The sequence below is a fragment of the Hyposmocoma kahamanoa genome, unplaced genomic scaffold, assembly GCF_003589595.1.
Source record: "Hyposmocoma kahamanoa isolate Upper Pololo Valley unplaced genomic scaffold, ASM358959v1 95, whole genome shotgun sequence".
Lineage (NCBI taxonomy): Eukaryota > Metazoa > Arthropoda > Insecta > Lepidoptera > Cosmopterigidae > Hyposmocoma > Hyposmocoma kahamanoa.
In genome coordinates, this window is record NW_020654972.1 from 4,876,356 (window position 1) to 4,887,264 (window position 10,909).

The following is a 10,909-nucleotide window of genomic DNA, read 5'->3' on the forward strand; positions in this document are numbered from 1 at the left end:
ATCCGGCAAACCAAAAACGCTCAGTACGTCCGTAAGCCGTATCCGCTACATATAATAATATGCGCTGCATAGTGCCCTATTAGGAAAAAATATTTTTAAAAATATTTAAATTTACGATAATAATATACGAGTAATAATAATGTCAATTATGTCTGTAGGCTCCCAATCGACATTGTTCGATTGATTGATCGATCGACATCGATCGTCAATATCGATCGTATCTGTAGGCACCTTAAAGGTAGACAGACAATCAACGACTGCGTCGCGTTTGCATCGCTGCTAAAAGCAGCCGTGTGTAAGATTTTAATTCCAAAAAGGTTCTAATCAGAATCTTTCACAAAAAAGAAATTTATTTCATTTCAAAGTGGCCAGAACATTCTAATGACAATTTCATACTAAACTTAATTCATTCATATCGTATCTATGATCATTGATTCATATAGATACATACGAAATATTATTTCGACGACCATTATTTCTTTTATTTTCTACAATTCACTACTTAATAGTTATTATAAAACTATTATAGGGGGCAAATCAGGCGTACCTAATCAAATCTGAACTTAGTCTATTGCAGCAGGAAGAGTCTAGAAGTGACAAAGGTTTGCCATTTTTATAAATCGTTACGATATTACAGTTGCATGCCGCAATAATAGTGGACTATTATTTGGTCCCATTTCGTCGATTTGTGACAAGCTATAAATTTGGCACATGTTCAGTAGGTACCTATTAACTGCAGACCCACTTTCCTTGCTAAGCTTAGGATAAGGGATCACTCCTTTTGTGAGTGTGGTCTTGAAGAAGGAACTTTTGACCATACATTTTTTAACTGTTCATTGTATCCCGTCTCTTTATACGGTCTTCCAGATTCTATCCCTCGTCCCACAAATTTTTATAGTATTCTTTCTCTCCTTAAACCTTCTCTACTAAATAGTAGAATAAATATTCCATTTAAATATATTGAACAAAATAACATACTTCTATAACATTTGTTATGTGTTACATGTTTTAATGTTGGCTTATAAAGTAGTTAGTCAAATAACCTCGTCTTTTGTCTTTGTACATAGGATGGTACAACCGACCATCGTCGCCGGAGTGCGTTCCTGGCAATCTTGATATAAACCGTGTATCTTTCAACCCGGACACTGGCAGAATTGTCTTCAGTAGGACAGAAGCCAAAACACCCACAAAAAAGTACCTACCTACTGTAACATTACAATTTGACCAATATACTTAGGGATACTTCTTACCTAGGATCTTTGATTGTCAGAAGTATTTCCTACTATGTCCATATAACAAAATGTTACTACTAAATAATCTTCGACCATACTAAAACATTCATCACGAACTATTTTATATAGAGACCGGTTTTGTTTTTAACCGACTTCAAAAAGGAGGAGATTCTCAATTCGATTGTACATTTTTTGTGCGTATGGTACGCGATTACTCCGCCATTTTGTGAACCGATTTCAATGATGTAACGAACACATCGAAAGCGGATAAACAAACTTTTGAGGTCTGTTTTTTTTAAAGTAATTATTAGGACATAATGCGAATTGCTTGATTTGATTGATTTTTTAGGTGCGCGCGTTTAGCAGTTAGGCTCAACTCACACTGGCGCAGAGTTGCAGCGTCGCGACGCGTCATGTTTTTCGCCTACAGCATATTCATTTCTATTTTCCTATTATTAAGGTACAAATTTGTGTTATGCAAATATGGAATCGCGCGTCGACTCTTGATTATAGTCGAGCGGTTTCGCGCGTCGCTGTGCGTTACGCGTGCAGTGACGCGTCAGACGCCGACCACACCAGACATAGCACCGAATGCCGAAGTGCGACGAGACGAGTGCGCGACAATGGATGAAGACGAAAAATTAATTCACTTAATCCAAAAATATGAACTTCCATATATCAAACTAATCATAAAAATATCTTGAATCTCGGCTTAAATCGTCTACAGAGTGTTTTGAATTCGCCAAGTATACGTCTTTTCTTCCATAACTCGTGAACCCAAAATTTCCGTTTTCTTTTTCTCCCTTCAGTGTCGGATATACTTTTAGTTTCTTTCTCTTCAGCTTCAGATATAAGAGCAATAAAATTATAATAAGATCGATATCAACCATTGTATACTGTCGAGCATGAGCGCCATTCGAGAATGTTTAAAAGTCTCTGAACTGTAATCCGTGCGCGCTAATGCGGGCGTTCGCATGACGCGCATCGCCATGCGTTGTAGTTGAAAAACAGGACGCGACGCTTCGACTCTGCGCCAGTGTGAGTTGAGCCTTAAGTACTATTATGAAAGCAAAAACAAGCCCTGTTTATTTCACTAGGCTATTTAGTTGAGATCTTTATAGAGTTTACACTTTAGCTTCCGCTTCTCTTTCCGGTAAAATGTACTATTGACACCTATTTTTGAGCGCTTTGTGTCGAATAGTTTCTTCACAAATAAATAATAAATTAATTTTATTAAAAACCTGAAATTTCAAAATACACAAACTTTATTACATTACAATTGACAATTGTAAGCCGATTTGCCTTAGGGTCGTCTTAATGTCTGTGACATTTTGCTGGTGAACTTCAAAATGTCTTCAATGAGTTTTGTAAATATTTGTCGACCTACAGGTTTCTTTGCAATGTTTTCCTAAAAATGTTGAAAATTATTATTTATAATTTCTAATCTTATCAGTGAAGGCATATCGAAAAAGCTTTCGATGTCTTTATTCATATCACACAGGTGTGTAACAATCATCGATAAGTTATCATTCCAGTAATTAAAATGATACGTTCTCAAATATATTACGATGGTGCTCAATGCTTCTTTTTTACGTTCTGTTTATCTATCTAAAGAATTTTTGACAAATAGAACTTTGTCACTTAAAAATGGGTAATCATTATTTTGTTTCAGACACAAAGATTTTTCCGGTTTACTTAGTATTTCAAATGCCAGACAGTTCGTAATGAACGAGGAGCTTTGATAGACAGAATGATTAGAGACACGACATGCCTTGGATACTCAAATTATACGAAGCATACTGCTTTATTAACTCTGCTTACACCTCTTTACTTATTCTCCTATTAGTAATAAACTTTATGTTATCGCACTATACTATAAACATGTACGTGTTTTACAATAGCATTAATAATGAATTCATAATTGAAGGGCAAACGACAAAGCACAATTTAAATAAATAAAACAATCACAGAAATAAAAATGACTCCATGCGCCATACTATTTCCATACGTTGGCCGTTAATGTGTTGTGTTGAGTTATCGAGAAACCGTTAGCAGCAGTAGAGCTTCTTGTAAAAAAGTTTGCCCAGTGACATATTGCCACCTTACCTATTTCTGCCACCAAGCAGTAATGTGAGCATTACATATGCGTTCCGATTCTGAAGGAAGCTGGTGAAATTACAGGCACATGGGATTTTTCAACTTATGTCTCAGGGTGACGGGCGCAAGGGCAGTCCTCAGACCTATCGTATTTAAAACTCTGAACGACAGGCGTGTCTTTTACCACCAGGCATACTAATTATTCATCCCGTCACTTGATATCATAAAAAAACGAAACAATGATTAATTTGCAGCATGTTGACGTGTGTTGATGCAAGCGAATTTAGGCCAAATACCCCCTTACCTTCATCGTTTTGATAATAATCTTCAAATATATATATATAATTAGTATAGTCATAGTCATAATAAATAAAAATATAGCACAGTCTCAGTAGAAAAAAGTAAGTAGTCTCATTGATAACAGATTTTTGTATACTTATCGAAGAAAATTTCGTACGTGTAGCGCAATCGTAATTTGACAGATAACATGACACATTTTAAGATAATAATGTAGAGTCGGACGATGACTTTTCAGATGTTCGGTTAGCTATTCAAAAAGTTGTACAATACCTACATTAGTAATTTGTACGAGGTCAAGAGCACGTCAATGTGCACTAAAGGTTTAAATTTAACTCTATGCCGCTAGCAATGAGAACGATCCAAAGCCCAAAGTGTCAAGCTTGATGTGCTCTTGTCTGTACAGTGCGTGGAGATGTTCACGATGTGACCAACGATAACAAACAACTTTTCTTAAAGAGACCATGTCTAATTCGCTAAAACAGTATTTTTTTATGATATTAACAGATGGAACGAACAAGTCGTGCGCCTGGTCGTAAGTGCCACGCTGACACTGCCACTGCGCCCGTCACCCTAAGACATGATTTGAAAAGTCCCATGTGCCTGTCATTTCACCGGCCCTACCCTTCAAAACCGGAATGCAGTAATGCATTACTGCTTGGCGGCAGAAATAGGTAAGGTGGCAGTACTACCCTGGACGAACTCTTGCACAAGGAGCACTACTGCTACTAAATTTTTGCTTTACACACAATATCTGATTGTATTTTATATGCGAGGAATAAATTGAATACAGGTTCACCCAGAAAGTCGTATAGTGCAGTCAAGAGCACATCAAGCTTGACACTTTGTACTTTGAACCGTTCTTATCGTAAGGGGCATAGAGTTGGACTTAAGTCTTAAGTATAAAGCTTAACGTGATCTTGACCCTGTACCATAACTGCAGTCACCGCAAGATTTTTCACACAAGTTTTTTTTACAACTTCTATATAAATGCGTTCCGGTTTTGACGGGTAAAGGTGTTAGTGGAACTACAGGCAAATGAACTTAACTTTATATCTCAGGATGACGGACGCAGTGGCAATGCCTCTCAGATCTTTGCGATCTAAAGCTCTAAGTGGCATCTTGTTTTATTCTCCGGTCACTTGGTAACAATAAAAAAAATACAACTTCTATACTACTTCGTTCTGGTTTTGAAGGGTAAGAGTGGTGGTAAAACTATTGGCATTATGAACTTGTCAACTTTATGGTTCAGGATGGCAGTACCCCTCTGATCTTTGCGATATAAGCACTAAGTGGCAATGCAACTGCTATGGGTACCTAGACGTATTCCGTCAGTTGATAATCATAAAAAAATAATAGGGTAGCCTGGTTTAAGACGACGCACTTAAGGTTTGAGACCGTGTAGAATGAAAACAAGAAGTGTTAGAAAATCAGCTATTGTTTTATTTTATAGTCTACTTATCTGACTCTTACATACTAACGTGAAAAGTAGTTATATTTAATAATGTGGCTGTAATTGATAAAAAAGTGCAAAGTGGGATTTGCGTACTTTTACACTGTACTATAGGTAAGAGTACGCATGTGCGTCGGCAAGACTACGCAACACCTTTTTTGAAAGGACTTCGTTTGTCGGTTGCACGAATCACCTCCATACCTTTCTGGTAATGTGATTTTTGTCTCGGTGTGCGTGGGCCTTTGCTCATGGAGAGCTGAGAAGGATCTACTTGTGGCACGGACATACCTCAGTTAGGGTGGTGGTGGTGCTTCAGGCGCACTTGCACCCGATATTTCATACATATTCGGAGCACATGCGTCAGGTCTGCTAAACCTTCAAAAATACTAGACTCTCACTTTTGTGAGAGTCTAGTATTTCAGTTGGTTTAGAACGAAGCATAGCGACAGAAATTATATTCAGAAGTACACTTTTCTAAAAAAAATGGTATGGCACTCTTGCAACACGTCGAGTTGCGTACTCTTGCATACTTCAGCCAATTCAGAATAAAACTGCTACCAATCCCATATGTTGCAAGTGACCAGAATCGTTTGCAGTTTGACCTCTACACGCGTTTTTGGGCGATTTCATACAAAGTCAGTTTTAAAGAAATATGCTTAGTTTAGTCTCAGTAACGATTTGAAAATATCAAAAAGTTTTATGCAAATACATCAAAATGTTCAGACTTAGGTAAGCACTACAAAATGACACTGAACTTAGTACGCAACCAAGTTGTAATTGTAAATAACTTCTCGGCAATCTACATTGCGTACTCTTATCGGATTCGTCATCTTAGACCAGGCTACCCTACACTTAAAATAATACAAATTAAATTATGTTCCAGAAGACATTCATGTAGACAAAAGGTTTAAAAACAAAATCAAGGACAAATACTATGACGACAATTTTAAGACTTAAACAAAAGTTTAAAAATACCAGCCAGCTAAAACGCGTATCAAGCTGTATCAACAGTATAATATTCCAGCATGAATGACATTCACGATTATTGTATACAAAATTTACGTGAAAACTAAGCTTAGCCATTCTGATGCAAATATTCTAGGACATTTGTCGCGTCTATTTTGAGCTCAAACAAGTAAGGTCATGACTGGATATAGATAGATACAAGGGAAGCTAGTCACGCCAAACGACAAAATGCCGTCAAGTTGCCGCCGCCGCCTTGGAAAGTACCATTCGAAGACAGTACCAACTTTGTCACGCATTCAAACTTTTGTAGTATGCGGAAATACGTTTTCAGATTATGCGTTAAAGTATATTAAAGGAAGTTACGAATGTATTGCATTTAGCTGATTTTATTGCACTTTACAAAGTTGTCTTGCGTTTGAAACTTGCTTGTCAATTGTTGAGCCTAAAGTATATTTTATTGTACTAATTGCTTAAAAGTTAAGCAAAAATATAGATTACGATCGATATTGTGAGAGATGTCCAAGGCTTAGATTTATAAAACGAACCTTGACTTTGACTAAGTCAACTTTAAACTTAGGCACAATTCGTTTCGTAAATACAAAATACTTGCTTAGTTCGCAATTTTTGCTTAATCGAAGTGAAAGTTCGTTTTATAAATCTTAGCGTAAGAGAATCACTACACTTATTAACGCGAAAACGGCTTGAGCCGAGAAGAAAAACCTTTGTCCATGCAATAACAACGAACGTTTTAACTGTAGTCGTTCGTCGTCAACAACGTTCTTTTCGCTCCTATGGGATGCTCATAGAGATTTTTCGAAACGACATTTTCCAGACGATTGTACATCGATTAATGTGGTGATTTTCTTAGGCGAAACTGAGTATGTTGATATTCTATCTTTCCGGCTCAGTCTTGCCATTTAAACCGCTGCGCTCTGTCCCAACTAATTAATTATTTTATTGAATATCTTGATTTTGACTACCCTACATTGAAAATACTCTACTACTTTGTTTTAACTATTGATACAAAAATTGAACAAACACAAACTAAAATTCCTACGATTCGCCCCGGTATGGCGAGGTCGCTGGTCCGAGTCCAGCCTTATAGCTTTTGACAATATAACCACCGTACTCAGTACACCATCTGTAGTTTAACAAACTTTTATTTTCTATTTTTTCATCAATAACAATGGAAAATTAACAAAACCGGGTATATGAGACCTGTTAACTATAGACTGCCGGTGTGAGGTGTCAAACATAGATTAAGAGAACACACAAAGGCGTGAAAAATTGTCATTCTCTTTCAAACAAGGGCGATCCTGCGCCCCTCACTTTCCAGCAAGTACATCCGTTAAAACTTGGACTTTATAACTTGAGAGTTTAGGTTTGTTATTGAAATAGTGGAATAGGGAGAGACGTTAGCAATGTAATTGAATGTATCTAAGTTGGATTAAAGGAATTACAATTTGTATCGCTGGTAAAAAACGATTCGCAGTAAAACATTGTAGGGGACGTAATAGAGCTGCAGGTGCACTAAAACTAGAAAATATACGGGATTATCTTACTTATACCGGGTGTAACAAAAATGCGTCGTTACGTCAGCTGGTGATCGTATCCATGATATCAAAAAAAAAGTCACCAATAAAACAAAGCAAACGTAGTTTCTTACTGGGAAATTTAATTAAATTATATATTAAATTATCATAAATATTACAAAATATGTGTCGACTGACCGTGCACATTTTGTAAGGGGATAAAAAATATTTACGCAATTATAAATAATTACATTAACATTATTCCTAGCACAAGTTATTTTATTATGAATATACTCACCCTCTCGAATTGTCCCTTACAACACATATGGTACGTTCGAGGAAGTCCCGCGTTCAATTGCTGATAAGAGCAATTAAAGAAAAGAACTTTTCTAAACTGGTTCCAGCTGATGTTTTGGTTAGTGCACACGGAATTAATTTCATTATATGGTTCTTAAACCACACAGAATTCTCCAAGTTTGAAAATGAGTAATTGGTGTGATTCACTGGGACCCATAACTATTAATTTAATATTTTGTACACATATGATAAAAGGAAAATGTGTGACGTACATTAAAATTTTAAAACAAAATTCTTAATAAACTAGCACTTACCTGGCCGCTATCAAAATTGTATGCCATTGTGGAAAATTACACGATTAAAAACGAATTAATAGTAAAAAAATCGAAAATATTACAGACATAGAAAGCGCTTACGAAAATCAATATATTTTTTTAAATTGGTCAAAATCAGAGCCGAAAATCATTTTTAAAATTTTGTCTATGACGGCGGGCGTCATTTATTTTGTGTGGAAAACTGGGAAAGTCTATTGGCTCAACTGCGTTGTTGCCATGGCAATATACGTTTGTAGTTATAAAGGAGGTTTTATATCTGGCAAGGTTCATTGCCTTCCGTGTGCTCGAAATTACTTTGAACCTGCTGCGAAATTAGAACTGAGGGTGTCTGGCAATGAGGTCCTCCAAACTTCACCACGTGTCAGGGACTTATATGATTACTTTGAGTAAGTAGTTATAATGAACGTAAGCATTATGCTTGGAATGACGAATAAATTATTAAAAAAGTTAAAACTATTTCAAATTCGGAATGAAAACTTGGCTAATGAAAAAAATGATAAAGCCTTAATAAAATAAAACGTTGAAGAAAAATTTAAATCTAAGATTTGGTTTCTACTAAATGGCTTAGACGCCTTAGCCTGTTCCGCAGGACGAAAAATTTTACTACAATGACAATAAGTACCTATATCAATGACATATAATTTGTATAATATCACATAAAGATGTTATTTAGTTAGAAAAGGAACTATAACAATGTCATTGCCAGTCTGCCTACATAGAACAACATTGATGATAAAATATCCTATTATTACCGAAAGGTGCAATTTTGTGTTTTAAAATTTAGAACACATACAACAAGGTATATATACCTGTAAGTAATCATCGGTATACATTACTTAAAATGGCTGAATATAGATTAACATGAGTCCTATAACTCAGGTTGAATCCACTTACTTATTGATATAAAAGTAAACAAAATTCGCAAACCAAATTTTAAGCAACTTGTTTTGTATTTCATAAAACGTATTTTATGCTTCAATATCAAGTTGGATTGGCTAAAAAGTCCGTGCAATATCAAAGTAGAAATGAATAAAAAAAATTAAATATCAAACTAATCAGTTATGTACTGGCCACGTTGAATAAAATCTTTCGGGTAATTTTAGAATTAATACAGCTCCAACGTTTGATGGTCTCTTCGTTATCAAAGTCGAGTCGAGACTAGTAAAAATCTGAAGAGGCTATGTCGGGCGATTACAATGGATGAAGTAACACCCCAATCTAACTACAATAGTTTTTGACGGCTTCGTATAGATATGTGTGGTTTGACATTATCATAATGAAAGACGACTACGACATTTACGATTCACAAGTTGTGAGTGAATTTCATGAATTTGTAAACTTAAAACTTTCCCGCCTATATTGAAATTGCTCGCTAAAATAATGTTTTTCAAGTGACCACAGATAATATAACATTTTAAAAGATTTTCTTTTTCTGGTGGCTAAAACAGCACGGACTTTTTGACCACCCCATTACTTACATACAATGAAACGTAGGTACGAATTTCGCTAACGAATGGTATTTTTAATTGAATGAGACAACTCCATTCTATTTTACTACATTCTGAACAATATGAATTCGATGATAGAATACAATTCGTTTTATAATTGTAGATTCGTATTAAAATGTAAAATTATATCGATTTATCTTGAATCCGTATATTTTCAACTAAACTTTATTACTTATGCTTATGATAATTTATGCAATAGAACTGGTACCACCCAGCGATGTCTTCAGTTAATAGTATTACATGATTTCATTACTAACTCTGCATACCTAGACTTAACGAATTGATAAAATCAATCATTTAAATGATGCGATTACTACGCAATAGTGCATCTTTATCAAACGTTTTAATGGTAAATTTATTGTTGTTCCATCACCGCGACTTTTTTTTTTAGTACACCATGTGACGAGACGAACAAGTCGTGTGACTGGGTACAGTGGCAGTGTCATTCAGAACTTTGAACCGCAAACTAATTACTCGGCGTACTAAAACAACACCCAATATATTTCCGTAAATTGAGAGAATAATGAGCAAAAAAGTCTAGTGGTTACTCTTTGTAAAATAAACGTTTGTACACATTTTGTCATTTACAATATTTATTTCAAACATCGAGACAACTTGCGACAGATCCTTAGTATTACAGATTATTGTCATCCAAGTACGCAGAAATTGTGTAATAGCCTTTGGTATAAAGTGTTTATTTCTTTATAGTTTTAAACCTCGTGAATGGCAAATTTTGAATATCAACCAGAATCTTATTATAAAAGCGTATACATTGCGTCTTAATTGAATTTGTGAGTTTGTGAAGACGACGGTCAATAACAGTCAGTTTATTCCTCGTATTAATGTTATGTCTTTCACTATTTTTCATAAAAAAATACTATTCTTCTTTATACATATACCACGTTTTCATAAATGTACTGTGACGTTAGTGTGAGAATGTTAATTTTTTGAACTGAATACACACCACAAATTGTTGGTGGATAATGGGAGGCTGTTTCACCACTTGACTCTAATACTTGCGATGTTATCATCTGTCTCCTGGAATTGTGCCTAGGTTTCTTTCTGCTATATCCCATTTAAATTATCTTATCCATGCTACAGTGACTGTAAATCGATCGTTTTCCTTTATAACAGCGCACGCAAATATGAAATTATACGATGACAAAGTTGCGGTAAAAATCATGTACAACTT

General features: G+C 35.4%; 1 protein-coding gene across 2 annotated transcripts in view; it reads right to left on the minus strand.

Moving 5' to 3' along the window:
• Positions 1-8,356, minus strand: part of LOC113238223 (protein Flattop homolog) — a 14,954-nt gene extending 6,598 nt beyond the window's left edge. Inside the window, exon 1 of one of the 2 annotated variants that reach the window (XM_026475009.1) lies at positions 8,189-8,356. In XM_026475009.1, the coding sequence (XP_026330794.1) occupies positions 8,189-8,215 (27 nt within the window). In that variant the 5' untranslated portion in view covers positions 8,216-8,356. Of the gene's footprint in view, positions 1-7,875; positions 7,918-8,188 lie in introns of those variants that run through there. The other variant, XM_026475010.1, reaches the window with a different exon arrangement.
• Between the last annotated feature and the right edge of the window lie 2,553 nt (positions 8,357-10,909).